Source organism: Vipera berus (genome assembly GCF_964194415.1).
Source record: "Vipera berus genome assembly, chromosome: Z".
NCBI lineage: Eukaryota > Metazoa > Chordata > Lepidosauria > Squamata > Viperidae > Vipera > Vipera berus.
The window spans coordinates 21782035-21800282 of record NC_138205.1 but is presented as its reverse complement, the minus strand read 5'-3'; the positions used below and the strand labels follow the sequence as shown (position 1 = coordinate 21800282).

Below are 18248 nucleotides of genomic sequence, written 5' to 3'. Positions count from 1 at the left end.
CGCTATGTTCCTGCAAAGAAAACAGAGGAAGTTCTGATTCAAGTGCGGATTCAGTTCCTAGAAACGTCCCTGCTGACTATTCACTTCTCCCTTTTAAATCTCTTCCTGCTAGGTTTTGACAAGTCACACTGAAACCCGGGATCTCGTCCTTCGACCCCAGTCAACATGAGAAAGCGCAATATTAGTCAAAGCGTGTTTGGATCTGGTTTCTCTCCAAACTGCCGGTCCTCCCCCTCCCCGCTCGCTTTGGGGTCTTTTTTTCTCCTCCCGCGTCCTGTCCCAAGTCGCCAGTTTCACCTGTCGGTGACGTCATCACGGGATGGGAGGGGTGTGGTCTGGGGAGGGATGAGGGGGACGAGAGGGATATATAGCCGGCCCCATATGGAAAACTGCGTGCCTTTTGTCCTTTGCAGCGTCGTATCCGGCTGTGGAAGCTAACCTGCAAGTTTACCTCCAACTGAACAGGTAAGAGTCGGGTCTTGATGAGGGAGACGGAATACTTGGCTTTTATGGTATAAACGGATGTATATGTATACACACACACACATACATATATATGAATGCATATATATATATATATATATCAAAGCTGAGTTTTATCAGTCTTGAAAACTTGTGGATCGGGGTGGTGTGTGTGTGTGTGTGTGTGTGTGTGTGTGTAGAAGTGGCGCCAAGACGTCTCTGCCGTGTCCTCAAATTTAAGAGGCTTTAGAGGAGACGGGTGAGACTCGAACCCGACACCTGGTTTTTTTGTTCTAGCTCAGACGAGCCTCGTGTTACTAGCGGAGCGTTTGGAACAACCTGCTGTTTTCAGAGCCAGGGAGCGCTCAGGCGCACCGGCGCCTAATGGACCTGGGTTGGTTTCTACGGATCCCAAATCTACTTTGCGGGATGGGGGGGGGTGCGGATTTAGCCGCAACTTCTAACCAGCTGTACTGATTACAGTGATCATTGATCTGCATTTATTTATTTGCTTCGTTGTCTATTGGATTTATACGACCTCCCACCCATCTCTAAATTCCTGACTTTGGGCGGCTAGCAATATTCAAGATAATAAAAAGTCTGCCGTAAAAAAAAAAAACACGCAGCCGCCGAGATTCGGGAATTGAAACTTGAAAGCGCTCTTCCTTCTATAGGGGGGGGGAACCACACCCGGTTTTAATCCCACCTACTGGATTTCGGACAACAGATCCCGATTATTATTATTTTTTTTCCTCTCTCCTATGCTTGGGTTCCTTTTCTTTCTTTTTCTTTTCTTTTCTTTTTTTCTTTTAAGCGGAACCTACCATAGCGTGGGAATAACGCTAGGAAGAAGAAGAAAACCTTTTTTTTTTGCCCCCTTTCCTTTTTTCCTTCCCGAGTAAGAAACGGCAGGTGTACAATATATATACATATATTCCCCCTTGGGAACCGTGCGGTGGGCAATTGCGTTTAGCCCTGTTCTCAACGCTCTCTTCTCTTTCCTTTTTTTGATGCGGGCGAGGATTGGGTGGCGCCCTGAAGTTTTGACGGCGCGCGTTAGTTTTTGCAGGAACCCCCCCCCTCTCCTCTTTCGCCCTAGAGATGGGGAGGAGGCGGGCGAGTTTCGGTTGAAGGGCACGGGGGGGGGAAAGCCCGCAGGGTGTCCCCGCCCTCTTGCCGTCACCTCCACCTAAGCCCAGCCCGAAATCGTGCGTGAATCACAGGGGGGGGGGACTTTTTGTTCTCTGGAGCGTAGCCGCTCGGTGACCGCGTGGTCCCTTTTGCCTGGAAAGTTGGGTTAGATGAACTGGTGAGATCGGGGTGACGGTTGGCGAAGGTTCCCTTCCCTCCCTAAAAAAAAAGGGAAAAAATGATGCCTAAAGCTAAGGATGAAATTTGAAGTGTTCATTTAGTTGCCTCCACACCACACAAGGCGCCAACAGGCACTCATTCTCATTCTCTTATTCTCATAACGTATTCCGAGTAAGACTATTCTGAGTAAGCAAAGGCCAGGCTCAATCAGCTACCTGCTGTAGTTGCACAACCTATTGGGGAAACCATGTCAGGTAGTTTGTTTGTTTGTTTGTTTGTTTGTTTGTTTAAAAAAAAGGGGGGGTGTTTGTTTAATTGAGTGAATTCTGGCTAAATGCGTCTTGCAACTGCGCTCCCCAGGGCCTGTTTCAAGTGAACTTAAAACATTCCTTTTCCATCAGGCTGACCTGGACTGACGATAGGGATTTTTAAAATCTTTTTAAATTTTAATTTATTAATTTTAATTATTTCATTGGGGCTGTTAGTTTAATTCTTTTTAACTTTTGCATTGCTGTATTTTTATTGTTGTTAGCCGCCCTGATAGGAGATAGGGCGGCATATAAGTCCCATAAATAAATAAATAAATAAATAAATAAATAAATAAATAAATAAATAAATAAATAATAGAACTGTAGACCTGGCTTCAGAAAGTGAATGTCTTTCTGAGACAGGTTGGGGAGGAACGCAAACTGAAACTCCAGGGAACAAATATTTCAGGCTCCTAATCAAAGAATCCAGAGATGTGTTTTGCAGTTATTTATTTATTTAGCGGATGGCAGATCATACATGGACTAAGCAGTGTATGTTAACCTCTCATCTAGATTAATAAAAACATTTTTGTCTGTTTTGCAGTTTCTCTGGTTCCTAGAGGGATTAGAAAAGAGAGGAGGCATAAGCTCTTATATGCTATACAGAAAAATTGCAACAGGTGAATTCCTATACATTCGTAGCTTTAAGCAATGGCACACCTGTCTGAATAGCCATCCTGCCTCTGAACCCTGAGCTAGATGGAAGACTTGGCCCAGGGCAGTAACTGTATAGCAGTAATGGTCTTCCCATCAGAAATATCATAGCCCCTCCTAACTGAACTAGACTTTCTTCTTGGATAAAGAATGGTGACCATCTCTCTTTGTTACAAGCAATGGCTACGAAGATGATTCTGACCAGGACTAGTTAAAACCAACTGAGATGGTTTCATCTGTTGAATGAGCTTTAGCCAATGAATGATATCCCATTCTACTTTTGAATTTTATCTTTTGAATTTTTTAACAATTGACCTTCCTCATAGATACAATGTGGAACTGATCCTGCTACCATGATGTAGAATGATATAATCTTGTAGCCTTAACTGAATTTTGCATTGACTATTAATTTGACTTCCTGAACTTGAGACACAATATGAAACAGCGATTAAGGGACTGGTCCATGGTTCAAGTCTCCATTTAAACACTAAGCACTGAATAACTAGTATGGCTAAGAAAAAGGTCGGGTATAAATATAATACAGTGGCAAAAGCAGTGATTGTGTTGACACAACACACTGAGGCACAAGTTAGCCAACCACTTTGTAGCATAGTATGTTGTGCAAATTGAAACCCATGTGATTAGTTTATGGCACAGTTCATGAATTCAAAAATGAGATTAATTTTGCCTAAATCATTGTTCAGTTAATTGTGAGTATAAGCATATTGTGAGAACACAGCCAGTGAGGAAGCTATCATCTTTTGGATGGACAGTATTCAGTCTCTTCTCAGATTAATAATGGGGAGCCATTTTGAACTCTATAACTTGATGTCTGCTTGCCTTTATACTTCTGTCTCATTTTCCATCTTCTTCGAAGACTACCTGTACATGAATACACAAATATAATTACTAGGAGGAACCACTTCAGTATATAAGCAGCCTGAACAGAAAGCAGAGCACAGTTAAGCAGCAGCATTAGCTCTGCTTAGGACTTGGATGGGGCTGTTAAGTAAACAGAAAAGCTCCTGGAAGAAAACTGAGGCAAATTTAATTTAATTTAATTTAATAATATTTCTATACCGCCCTTCTCCCTGAGGACTCAGGGCGGTTCACAGGGCAAGAGTAAAATACAAAATACAAATATTAAAAAGAAATTAAATGATTGCCCAATTTTAAAACAATTGATATACAATTATAAAACCCCAAAGATAAAATTAAGAATACAAAAAATAAAAAATCGCTTTTGTATCATTGCCCAGAAAACTGCATTTGCATTGCTGTCACAGAGTTGAGCTTGATCAGAGAGAAAACTTGACGATATCTTAATATATAAGAAACTTGTCTCCAGCATAAATTATTTTACAGATTTTAAGGGCTGCTTATGTGCATGGAAGCCTATAAACACTTTAGACCCTTATAGTCAGACCAAAGTATGCAGAAATTGGGAGGAAGACTCCACCACCACCACTTCCGATGAGGTGCAAGATACTGTCGGAGTACAGTGTGTCTCAACTTTGGCGTCTTGAGGTTGTGTGGAGTTCAACTTTTTCGAAATTCTCCAGCCAGCCATGAATTCTGAGAGTTGAATTCCATACATCTTCAAGCCGCCAAGGTTGAGAAATGCTGATCTGGTAAATAAGCAATATCACTGAAATGAAACAGTGCTGTTATTGGTCTTTTCACCCAGGGACTAAAAGCTTCAGTGGGAGCATGAGCCTTCAACGAGGCAATCCATTTGTGTTCTTTTTCTTTACCTCATAAAAAAAACAAACCCTGTTTTTAAAAAAGTCATTCCGCCCGTTTATTTGAGGCAACCTGATCTTGGAGTGCTGTTTGTCCTGCCTATGGATTGCAAAGCCTTGGAACAAAGAAAACAATGAGGAAAATCACCCAAACTAAAAAAAACACCAGGTGATTTTGCTCTAATAAAACATAAACATAGCCTGCTATACAGGGATGAAACAAATGGAGTTGACAATGTAGACGTTTGTTGCTGATAAAGGAGAATATTTGTAGCCGTTTGTTAGTTTAAACATTTCAGGGTTCAAGGATGTCTTATCTGTAGGCTTTCTTTAAATATGTACTGTTTGTCTTCATCCTACAGGAGTTTTATAAAAACAAAAAAGGTGATAACAGGTGGACATTTTAAGGTGGGAGTTATTTTTGTTTTCCAGCCTAAATCTCTCTTTTTTTTCTGTTTTCTCCACCTCACCTGATACTAATTTTACTGCCAAATGAATTAGGAGAACTACAGAAAGTGCTTCAAGCCCAGAATTAACTTGCTTGGATGGGGATGGGGAGCTTCTAGAAACCAACCCCATCCTGGTTCTTTCGCAATTTTATTATTTTAAGCATATGAAGAGTGTACTGTTCCAGATACAGTCCAACATGGCAGCTTTAAAGTAAAATAAAAATCTTCAGTGCTCCACTTCTGGGACCCTCTGTTCTGGACACTTGGACCAATACATTTCTAGGGATGTCATTTGCATAGGTTACCAGGAAGAATTTGCTTGTTATCCACTCTTAATCCCAGAAATTTCATCCATGTCTCTGTGTATTGTTTTCATAAAATCTTGGGTGAGTTTTTTGTTGCACAGGGAAGGGCTTTTGACTTGCAGGATCTTTTTTCTTATTTCTCTACATCCCTGATACCAATGTCAAAAGCAAAGCAAAACTCACAACAGCCAATGTGGAGAAGCAGAACAAAAGTATTCGGAGAACAAGCTCAGCCTTAATCAGGTTTTCCTTCACTTAGTGTCATCCTGAAATGTTCAGGATGATCTTAAGAATTACACCAAACATACACACCTTAAAGAGGTTAGAGGAATTATTCCCTGAAAATTCATATTTCTATATGAAAAATTAAAACCTGAGGCAAATCTAATTCTTTGTCTTCCCCTGCTCTTTGGTCTAGGTTTCAGCAGCCTGCAGTAGGGCAATTTGCCTGGAATTGATGAGGCTGGAGGGCTAAGGCTTGCTTTGTTTAACATTAGTTTTTGAATAAGCCCCCCAGTTGCCTGGATTCACAGTAATTACAGGCCCATCAGCCTGATTGACATTGTAGCAAAAATATATGCTAGGTACCTTTTGAACAGAATTGAAATCTGGGTAGAGGAAAACAATATCCTCACAGAAGAACAAGCAGGTTTTAGACAAAACAGATCTACTATTGATAACTGCTTTGTCTTGAACCATCTAATTGCCAAATATGCCTATAAGAGGAGACCCCTATTTGCTGCTTTCATAGACCTTACAGGAGCATTTGATATGGTAAATAGAGAAGTACTATGGAGTAAATTGACATCTCTTAAAATAGAACCCAGACTCCTGGCTTTGATTAAAGCCCTTTACACAAGTACCTGTTTGAGGGTGCAGTATGGGGTTAATGGGGCCCTGACTAACAGGATTCACACAAATAAAGGGATAAGGCAAGGGTGTATCCTGGCCCCATTATTATTTAATTTATACATCAATGACTTGCCAGGGTTAATGAAGGATACCATGGTACACCTGCCGATGATCCTAAATACTTACTGTAACAGTTTGCTTTATGCTGATATGATTTTATTATCATACTCACAAGTAGGATTACATAGGCTATTAAGAAGATTCAGCTCTTATTGCCAGGATAACTCCCTAATCATTAGCAAATCTAAATCAAAAATAATGGTGTATGGAAGAAACCATCAGAGACATAAGTGGCAATTAGATGGTGAACCAATTGAACAGGTTAACACCTTTGTATATTTGGGCATAACTTTTTCCAAGACTGGATCTTGGGCCTGCCATCATCAACGGAGTACATTTAGAGTAAAAGCCCATTTGAATTTACTGCTCAAACTAAAGAACCATAGTTACCCAGGGTCCCTAGCCCCATTAATCAAGGTTTATAAGGCTAAGGTTACCACAATGCTCTTGTATGGAGCAGAAATTTGGGGTCTTTATTCAACCACAGTCCTAGAACAAACACAGTCCCAGCATTTGAGATGTATTTTGGGTGTAGATTCAAGAACATCTGCTGCAGCAGTTAGAGCTGAATTGGGAATTCATACAATTCATGCATTATCTAAAATTAGAGCTTATAACTACTGGTAAAAAGTTAATGAAATGGAGACTGATAGACTCCCCAAGTTATGCCTACTAGAGCAAATAAAACTACAATCACAAATCTCCTGGATCACCAAACTAACAAATTTTGTAAGAAGCTGTGGCCTTCCTGTCTCTTGCATAACAGGAGAACAATCCAAAAAAGAGCTGCCCAAAGAATTATGGATATAGAAGCACAAAATGATATAGCTATCCTTGGTAAGGTGGGTAACTTGAAATGGCTGAGTAAATACAAACGTACTTTTCAAGTAGACAGTTATTTGAAGTTACAACTGCCAAAACATCTTAGGGAGATATTTACGTGAGTGAGATTCGAACAGCTTGACACAATGGTCAGATATGGGAGATTTCATGCTATACGCTACAATGAGCATCTCTGCATTTGCGGAGTGGCAGAGGTAGAAGACCTGGTTCACATCCTATTTGACTGTTGCCTGTATAAGAGGGTGAGAGACAAGTATCTTGGTCTATATACCAAATGAATGACCCATTGGGATCCCCATATCAAAACAACTTACCTTATGTCCGGCCAGAACTTGAAAATAACATTTAACGTAGCACAGTACTTAAACAAAATGGTTTGGTTGAGATCTGCATATGTGGGACTGATTGGGGTAGATTGCAAGGGTGACTCCAAAATATAATTTTATCAGATTTTATATCTTAAATCATTGTACACTACTCCCATTTCATTTTAAATTGTATTTTATTCTAATTCCATTTTAAATTGTATTTTATCAAATTCCATTTTAAATTGCTTTTATCAAATTTTAGTAACAATTTGTTGCTGGAACTTTGCACTTTGATATGGCCCAAGGGCTAATCATTAAAGACTTATTATTAGTAGTAGTACACTAAACCCAAACCAAGCCAATTATATATCAGGACATTTGGGTGAAAGAGGTTTTAGGGTTGAGGGAGCAGTTTGGAAGTCAAGGGCCAAACTTAAGCAGGATTGACTATTTTTAGGAAAGGAAATGGAGAAAGCTCCCGGCTGGGTGTGTCTCTCTTGTCTAATAGCCAGTTCAACAGTTGACAAATACCTGTTATTTCCTCTGCTTAATGTTGCCAACGAACTCCAGATGACTCCCATACAGCCCTGGGGGCAAGGGATGATGCAGTTACTGAGACAACTCACAATGCAACTATCTTTGACCTGTTGCATACAAAATGTGTACAGGGAAAGAAGCTAATTGCACAAGAGCCATTTATATAGATACCTGACTAATTGGAGGAAGATTTGAAAAGCTCCTATTCAAGATGAGATAAAGGGAAAAAAAGTGACTGGTCTGGTCTTGGAACAATTGTATGAGTGATGAGTGGGGGTAAACCTTGTATTTGAAGCCAAACCACTTCTTTCGCTTCCACCCTTAACCTGAGTCAGGCTTAGGCTGATTTTTTTCTGAGTCAAATGTCAACATCATTTTAAAAAAAAACAACAAATTTTCCTCCTTCAGGAAAAAGAAAGATTCAGCCACCTGACTATCTTCCCTGCCTATGTAAATAAATTATTCCAAGTTTGTTTGGCTTTTGTTTCCTATCACGTATGACTCTTGTCATGGTGATTTATATCATAAACTTAAAAGAAGTCACAATTTGTGTGTAATCCTAGTGATCTCTCCATTTTCTTCCATTAACAATTGCAGCAAGTGTTAATTACTATTTACCACTTGGTCAGTGATGATAGTAAAATATCCAAACGTCATATCTCAAATATTTAATTCTTCCTTTGCAGCAAACCTATGACCTACATAATTTGAGATCCTAATACTGTAGTGAAAAAACATTCCTTTCTGAATTACAATTGACCATGGTCTAGAATGTTGAAATTCTTATATCTAAGGAATTACAATTAATAAAGATGCTGGAGCAGGAGCAGAAAAACCTGAATCCTAATTCTCCCACGGGACGAAACTAATTGTGCAACTATGGGCCAATCACTCTTTGAGCCCTAGGAGGAAGATGATTGGAAACCACTTCTTAGCCAAAAAAAACATCAGATAGTGGGTGGACTTGAAAGACTAGTAAAAAACAGCAAAAATAACTTCTAAGCTCAATCAAAATTAGTAAAAGAAAGTGCATAAGAGAAAGATATTTTACTTTTCCAAAAGAATTCATCAAGCAGGACGTTTTTGAAAATCAGGAGATTCTAAACTCTTGAAAGTATACTTATAGCTATTTGGTAATTTGGACATCATTCTGAGACAGTATGATTCATGGGGAAAGTGTGAGCACAGCCTTGAAGAATTTAACAGATACTTGGCAAAATGACAAAATTAGCTTTTCAAATCATCAGCTGTAGGACATAATGCCAATTCAGAGAAAGGAGAATGATACTGTGATGGGAAACCCTTATATTCACATAACACCCTAAGTCCTTTCACGATCTGGCTTTTAAACACATTTTAGTTTGCAATTGGCCTGGCTGGGTGGTGGAAGAATTTTTAAAAAGCAGCATTTGTGGCTAGGGTGCAATTACAGATTCATTTGCAAATTAAAGAGGAGGTGAATTGTTAAATTGGAGCACAGGGTTTGCTCAAAGAATGGTAGAACAATCACTTTGCATGGCATGTGATCAACCCAACCCCCCCAAATTTTGCAGTCTTACTGTAGAGTGAAAAGTCTAAGCCTTAATTAGTAGTGGTTAAAATGTTGACCTTTAACTGGGAAAACTAAGTTCAAATCCCACTTGACTCAGCCATTAATCTCTGCCATTGTTAGATTTACTTTTGGATCGAGGGCCACAGGAGGTGACTGTTAAATTTTCAGGAATTTTGAGAGCAGTAATTCTGAGCCACAAAGCCTAGAGTGCCAGTCAGCTGTTTGGTGACTTGCAGCCTAGTGGTGGCAATGGAGCCCACTGAGCCAACTGTTATACGTTTCTTAGCACACCACTGTTCATATCCCTCCTTTCCTTTGGCAGCACAAGCAGCATTATGCATAGTGTGCCCTCCCCCAATTTTCTGCATAACAACAACCCAGTGAGGTAGGTTGGGCTGAGTGATGGAGTGAATTTCCATGCTGAGGTGGGAGAACTTGAACCTGGGACTTTCTAATCCATGGTTTGCGAATGCCATTGTGGCTTTATGTGGCTAAGACTATTTATTTACAGTTGCTACCCGAGTGGCTCCAGGTGGTATACTGTACACATCTACCCCCAAGCCCCAATAACACAATTAACATAAATAAACACCCAGAAACAATGATGAAACACATGCACAACTAACAACATGGGGGTCGAATGCAGCCGCTGGATATTCCAACATGGTCTTGTCTCACTTAACATCTTTTCTTAAGTTACAGATGCCAGAAACTGCATCTTGAGGTCTTTTACATATAAAATGTACTCCCTGTGAATGAGAATGGTTCCTCTCTCGAGGGCATATTGTTCGAATGGGACTTCTTCTACTAATGCTGAGAAAAATTCATTTAATGGTTCGGTTGCCATAGAAAAGTTTATCAAGTATGTTTTCCAGGCTTGCTAAATGCCTACATTTAGGCATTTAAAAGCTATCCAGCTTTTAACCAGAAGTGACTGGATCTTGAGTTGATCTCCAGAGAGCAAGGCAAGAACTCTCCAGTTCCTTATTTAATTTAGATGTCCTATTCCACAGGAGGAAAAACCAATCTGCAATTTGGTGAACAAAATGCAATCTGAAATTTGGTGAATACAGGTAGTCCTCAGCTTACAACAGTTTATTTAATGACCATTGTTACAGCACTGAAAAAAAGTGACCTATGACCATTTTAGACACACATGACCATTGCAGTCACGTGACTTGCATTCGGATGCTTGACAACCGGTTCATATTTATGACCGTTGCAGTGTCCCAAAGTCACGTGATCATCATTTGCAGCCTTCTGACAAGCAAAATCAGTGGGGAAGGCCAGATTCACTTCACAACCGTTATTACGTGGTTCACTCAACAAATGTGGCAAGAAAGGTGGTAAAATGGGACAAGACTCACTTAACAAATTTCTCACTTAGCAACATAAATTCCGGGCTCAGTTGTGGTTGTAAGTTGAGGACAACCTGTAAATACTATTTTTTTTTAAAAAAAAAGAGAGTGCCTCCCCCTCCCTCTAATTACTTAAGCCCCTGTCAAGGGTAAGCAACCGGATGAGTGAGAGATTCTTAGTTTGCTTGGGAAACAGGTTATATAATGCACCCAGCTAATCCTTAACCAACTGGGGGTGGGGGCTTGGCCAGGGAAAACCTGCTCTGCAAGAGGGAGCCTGTAACCTCAGCACAATGGGCTCTGTAACTTCCACACCGGTTGGCTCTGATGATCTCATCCGTACCTTTTTGTTTGTCTGTTGTCTGTTCGTGTTTGCTTCCATTCGAGGACGTGTATTGACAGTCTGAAGTATAGATTTGCTGTCTTCAGTTTTACTATGTTTGTATAGAGCAGTGTTTTTCAACCTCAGCCATTTTAAAATTAGGTGGACTTCACCTCCCAGAAACTACCACCACCACCACCCCAGCATACATTTATTTATTTATTTATTTATTTAATTAGTTTTATATACCGCCCTATTCCCGAAGGACTCAGGGCGGTTTACAGGGCAAAATTTAAAAGACAATATAAAAGTTAAAATAGAGATAGAATTAAAATGAATTAAATTAATTAATAGCCCAACGAATTAAAACAAAGTTTAAAAACTTAAGTCCAGGCCAGATAGATAAAAAAACCAGGTTTTCAGGTCCCGGCGAAACGAACGAAGGTTGGGGGCGGTCCGGAGTTCCACAGGCAGATCATTCCATAGGGCAGGTGTGCCCACAGAGAACGCCCTCCCTCTGGGGATCACCCGCTGGCACTCCCTGACCGGCGGCACCCTAAGGAGGCCCTCCCTATGGGAGCGCACAGGACGATGGGAAGTTGATGCTGGCAGCAGGTGCTCCCTAAGATAATCCAGGCCCATGCCATTTAGGGCTTTATAGGTCATCACCAGCACCTTGAATCTCATCCTGGGGAATAGAATAAAGTAGAGCTGGAAGGGGCCCCTACTCAAGCAGGAGACCCTATACCATTTCAGACAAGTTATTGTCCAGTCCTGTCTTAAAAACCTCCAGTGATGAATCACCCATAATGTCTCAAGGCAAGTTGTTCCACTGGTTAACTGTCCTCACTGTCAGCAAGTTTCTCTTTTAATTCCAGGTGGCTTCTCTCCTTGATTAGTTTCCATCCATTGTTTCTTGTCTTGCCTTTTGGTGCTTTGGAAAGTAGGTTTACCCCCTCCTCTTTGTGGCAGCCCCTCAGATACTGGAATACTGGTGTCATGTCCCCCCCTAGTCCTTCTTTTCTCTAGACTGGCGAAACCCAAATCCTGCAACCATTCTTTATATGTTTTGGTCTCCAGGCCTTTAATCATCATAGTTGCTCTTCTTTGCACTTTTTCCAAAGTCTCAACATCTTTTTTATAATGTAGCGACCAAAACTGGATGCAGTATTCCAGATATGGTCTTTGTTGTTGTTAGCTGCGAAGTCGTGTCCGACCCATCGCGACCCTATGGACAACGTTCCTCCAGGCCTTCCTGTCCTCTACCATCTTCTGGAGTCCATTTAAGCTCACGCCTACTGCTTCAGTGACTCCATCCAGCCACCTCATTCTCTGTCGTCCCCTTCTTCTATTGCCCTCAATCTTTCCCAGCATTAGGCTCTTCTCCAGTGAGTCCTTTCTTCTCATTAGATGGCCAAAGTATTTGAGTTTTAGCTTCAGGATCTCGCCTTCTAAAGAGCAGTCAGGGTCCTCTAGGACTGACCGGTTTGATCGCCTTGCAGTCCAAGGGACTCGCAGGAGTCTTCTACAGCACCATAGTTCAAAGGCTTCAATTCTTTGGCGCTCAGCCTTTCTTATGGTCCAGCTTTCACTGCCATACATTGCACCTGGGAAGACCATAGCCTTGACTATACGCACTTTTGTTGACAGGGTGATGTCTTTGCTTTTTAGTGTGCTGTCTAGATTTGCCATGGCTTTCCTCCCCAGGAGCAAGCGTCTTTTAATTTCTTGGCTACAGTCCCCATCTGCAGTGATCTTGGAGCCCAGTAAAATAAAATCTGTCACTACCTCCATTTCTTCCCCATCTATTTGCCAGGAATTGAGAGGGCCAGATGCCATGATCTTCGTTTTCTTAATGTTTACTTTCAACCCAAGTTTTGCACTCTCCTTCTTCACCCGCAACAAGAGGCTCTTTAGTTCCTCTTCACTTTCTGCCATTAGAGTGGTATCATCTGCATATCTTAGGTTGTTGATGTTTCTTCTGGCAATCTTAATTCCAGCTTTTGATTCATCTAGCCCTGCCTTTCTCATGATGTGTTCTGCATATAAATTAAATAGGCAAGGCGACAGTATACAGCCTTGCCGGACTCCTTTCCCAATTTTGAACCAATCAGTGGTTCCGTGTCCAGTTCTCACTGTTGCTTCTTGACCCGCATATAGGTTTCTCAAGAGACAAATAAGATGGTCTGGTATGCCCATCTCTTTAAGGACTTGCCACAGTTTGTTATGATCCACACAATCAAAGGCTTTAGCATAGTCAATGAAGCAGAAGTAGATGTTTTTCTGGAACTCTCTAGCTTTCTCCATGATCCAGCGTATGTTAGCAATTTGATCTCTAGTTCCTCTGCCTCTTCGAAATCCTGCCTGTACTTCTGGTAGTTCTCGATCCACATACTGCTGGAGTCTAGCTTGTAGAATTTTAAGCATAACTTTACTAGCATGAGAAATGAGTGCAATAGTGCGATAGTTTGAACATTCTTTGGCACTGCCTTTCTTACTGAGGCTTTATAATAATATAATATAATAAATATAATATAATATAATAAATATATTATAATAATATAATATAATATAATATAATATAATATAATATAATATAATATAATATAATATAATATAATATAATATAATATAATATAATATAATATAATATAATATAATATAATATAATATAATATAATATAATAATATAATAATATAATATACAATACAATACAATACAATACAATACAATAATATAATATACAATACAATACAATACTTTACTCTCCTACCATCGGGCAGGAGATACAGGAGTGTAGCCAGCCGTACCAACAGGCTGAAGAACAGCTTTTATCCACGGGCTGTCAGGCTCTTGAATGGGAAATAATTTTATAAACTTTATGTATGATTGACTTGCGAGGCCAGTGTGTTGTGCAATTAGCTCACATAGTGTAACAAGATGGTGGGTTTGTTGTCACTGTGAGTTGTGGTATGGGGGGTCATGAAGGGAGGCTCAGCCAATCTCAATGTATACATGATTGTACTTTGACAATAAAGGTTCATTCATTTTAATACAATACAATACAATAAATACTGTGAGATGGTCCACCTATCTTAAACCTTCTCAACCTTCACAATTGAGAAACACTACTCTAGCCTCTCAAAGGTTTGCCACAAAGAAACTTTAATGGATTAGAACAAGGATTTATTTTTTTTAACCTGGATTTAGGTCTGCCTCCTCTATCTCATGCCCTCCAAATATATCTAGAAGCCAAATCCTCCTTTCTCTCTAGCAGCAAAAAAAGTGGAACTGTCCTCCTGCTTAACACAAAGTTTTGGTCTTACCTCTTGCAGTTCATAGTAATTGTGGACTTGGATCCTCAGATGAATCCATGCTAACTTGCATTATTCTGACCTTTGACCCTGCTGCTGGGAAGTATAGTAATGGGAGTTACTGTATACTCCAGTAACGCCTGTTACAGGATTACTTGATCTAATCCCCCTCCAAAACTCTTGCTAAATTAGCATCCATCAGCAAATCTGGGATTTTTTTTATTAAATCAGGTACTGTATAGAGAAATCTGTAGGTACCAAAGGAAATGTGTCTTGGTCTCTACAGCAGAACTAAATGACTTTATGGGGGCTAACACTTAACAAACTACAAGAGGCAATGTTCACAAATAACAGCACTTCCAGACTGGGAAAGTCAGTGACATTAAAATGACAGGTTTGACTGGGCCACTGAAACACAACCCTTGCACTAGATGCAAAATAGGTGGGTTACATTCTGAAAATAAATATGAACAAGTTTTCTTGTGTTTTTTTTCACCCTTTGTTTGCCTAAGATTATTTTGGATTCCTGTTAAGGGCTTTATGTGTTTCCTGTTTCAAAATGGCAGGAAATCAATCGATAGTTCTGGCTGCATCCTTGGCAAATATCAAATGTAGTGATCTGATGCACTGTTACATTAGAATAACTTTTCACAAAATTCTAATCCCACACTGTTATTTCTCTCCAGGACTGCCTACCCTGAAACATGGTCTCCGTTGCTTTTCAAATCATGGGCATGGCCCTGTCTCTAGTGGGATGGATTGGGGCCATCATCACATGTGCCTTGCCTATGTGGAAAGTGACAGCTTTCATTGGTAACAACATTGTGACAGCCCAGATCACCTGGGAGGGGCTGTGGATGAGCTGTGTGGTGCAGAGCACTGGCCAGATGCAATGCAAGGTCTATGACTCCATGCTGGCTCTGCCTCAGGATATACAAACTGCCCGGGCTCTCATGGTCATCTCCGTGCTCCTGGCTCTCTTAGGCCTGATGGTTGGCACTGTGGGCGCCAAATGCACCAACTGTGTGGAGGAGGAAGACGTCAAGGCACGTATTGTCATTGTCGCCGGGGCCATCTTTGTGGTATCAGGAATTCTTTGCCTCATCCCAGTCTGTTGGACAGCCAACACTACAATCCGGGAGTTCTACAGCCCATTAGTTGTGGAGGCTCAGAAGAGAGAGCTGGGCTCGTCCCTCTACATTGGCTGGGCAGCGGCTGCTTTGATGATCCTTGGAGGAGCATTGCTGTGTTGCACTTGCCCCAAGAAAGAGAGCAACAACTACAGTGCTCGATACACAGCTGCTGTCTCTCAACCCCGCAGCGATTACCCCAGCAAGAACTATGTTTAAGCGAATCACATCGTGATGATGCTGTTGCCATCCTGAAAGCTCATTACTGGTGGAGTCCCTGAGAGCAGCAGAACTGTATAATGAACATCCCTATGGAGAGCATCCTGCTCCACCACAACTTCTCAACATTTCTGGCCCATCAGTATTTTTTCTCACTATTACCACTAGATAGATTTATTCTTACCTGTTTCAGCTCTTCTTTTGAAGAGAATCCTTGATTTGTGGTAGAAGAATTCAGTATAGGTAGATAGGTATTGAATCAATGTCCTATTTTCAAGTGGTTTGTGATAAATGCCTTTGTGTGTTCTTGCCCTCTCCTCTCCATTACACAATCCCATAATAGCCCGTAATGGCTCAGAGATCACATCCTGTTCAATGGGATGATGTGGGGTGGGGGTGGAAATAGTTACTCTACATTTTTGAAGCTGTGATATGTTGTACAGTATTTTATGAAGAAAGGGGATGTGGCCTTTTAGACCTGTTGTCGTTTTTAATTATTTTGCAATTGCTCTTGCATGCATTTCATACTGGAAGCCAGTTTTTTCCTCTCTTTTTTTTTAAAAAAAATATAACCTGAATAAAATGAATGCTTTTGTATATAGCAGCTTGCCTTAGTCGTTTGTGTACGTGTGTACGTGTGTCTGTAACTGTGGTGTTAACCTGAGAATCTACTACTGGGGGGAAAAAGTCTTTTTTCGGGGTCATGGACTCAAAGCTTTCATCGTGTAGTTCTTTCTATTTTATTGAAGCTGAATGCAAGGGTGGATGGTTTTTCACAATAGGGCATTCCCAAAGTAGCAAGACATGCACAGCAGAAGGGCAGAATAGAAAGAATGATCTGTGTGGGAGGATTACACTCATAATAACTACATTTCTTTGTAGAAAAGAAGGCAGGAAACCATGATGGTGAATGGTTGAATGGGGACACCCCCCCACACACAAACTTTGTTGTGGTTATTATTGCTGGGTTCACAGATAAGTCATAATGTAATTTACAGGGTTTCGATTTAGAACAATATTCCTCAACCGTGACAACTTAGGTTGCCAGGGCTGACTAGGGAATTCTGCAATCCACATATCTAAGTTGCCAAGGTTGAGAAACACTGATCTAGAGTGCTGTAGGAACTTATGATAGCTGAAGCTTATTCACTCACCATCCCAGCCCAGTTAGGTGCAGCACCCAACCAACTTCAGTTTAGCTCAAAGAGCTAAATGAGATTGATTCTGATCAGTAGAACTCTACACTAGATTGGAATGAGTTTCTCTACTATGGTCAATAAAAGAACTAGTGGTTTATGAATATACCCCGAGCTCAGACTAACATAACCTTTACAGTATGTGCCTAGTCTTCCTCAAATATGGGGTTATTTAGAAATGGTGATTCGAACTCCCAGAATTTGTTAAGCAATATGGCCATTCCTGAGAATTATGGGAATTTTAAATCCATAATATGGAGGGTGCTCAAATGGGAGATAGCTGCAATATATCATAATTAGGCAAGCTGTTACTACTACATATGAACCCGGTTTGAATCTGTTTATATGTTTATCCATTGTTTGTTTACTCAGTAAACTACAACTAACTAGGTTCATATCTGCTGTACTCTGTGCTGAGTTTGCACAACACATTGCCACAAAGCCAAATAAACCACCATGATGCTAAAATACCGATGTGTAATGATATCGTTGTGAAAATGTATATTTTACATTAGATATCACGTATGGTATTTGCCTTTCTTTATTCCCTTGAACTCATTCATGACCATGGATGTCTACAAAGTGGCATCCCATTCATCATGATATTAACCAAGCAATTCAAACTGTAGAATTTGTGGGGTGGCACTGTGATGCCATGGCATCATCGTCTCTTCTACCAGTTTGCCCATGGCTACAGCTCTACTCATCCAGCACAATCATTGAAGGTCTGGAGGTGATGGAAAGTATATAATGAAGACCCACTGTGTTGGAGAAAGACATTTGTAGGTTACATTATCAGCTCTGACTGAAAGATGCATTTTTTTGTAAAGGTAAATGTTTCTGCTGTCCAGTCTTTTCTGACTCTAGTGGGCAGTGCTCATCTCCATTTTTTAGCTGAGGGAGCCAGCATTGTCCAAAGATACTTCCATGGTCAAGTGGCCAGCATGGCTACATGCCGAGGTGCACGGAATGCTATTATCTTCCCACCAAAGTGATACCTATTTATTTACTTGGATTTGTATGCTTTTGAACTGTTAGCTATGCAGGAGCTAGGACCAGTAATGGGTGGTCACCTCATCATGCAGCACTTCGATCTCAAACCTGGACAATGAACTTTCCAACCGACAAGCCCAGCCTCTTTAACTGCTGAGTCCTCGCACCCTCTTTTTTTCGTACATGGCACCCATTTTTTGTTCTGTCTCCATCAAAGTAATATTGGGTTTTCAGAACTTTTTACAAAACTCCTTCCAGAATAGCTAAATATT

The 18248-nt window shown here is 40.6% G+C and overlaps 1 protein-coding gene across 2 annotated transcripts; it reads left to right on the top strand.

Moving 5' to 3' along the window:
* Nucleotides 1–342: 342 nt before the first annotated feature.
* LOC308677233 (claudin-4-like) lies at nucleotides 343–16376 on the top strand. 2 transcript variants are annotated; one of them, XM_081343451.1, is made up of 3 exons: nucleotides 433–465; nucleotides 2626–2701; nucleotides 15125–16376. In XM_081343451.1, exon 3 carries the CDS (start codon nucleotides 15143–15145, stop codon nucleotides 15785–15787), a length of 645 nt encoding a protein of 214 aa, XP_081199577.1. In that variant the 5' UTR covers nucleotides 433–465; nucleotides 2626–2701; nucleotides 15125–15142; the 3' UTR covers nucleotides 15788–16376. The 2 variants fall into 2 exon arrangements, with proteins under 2 accessions (XP_081199576.1, XP_081199577.1); XM_081343450.1 differs by lacking the exon at nucleotides 2626–2701 and having other exon boundaries at nucleotides 343–465.
* The last annotated feature ends 1872 nt before the right edge of the window (nucleotides 16377–18248 follow it).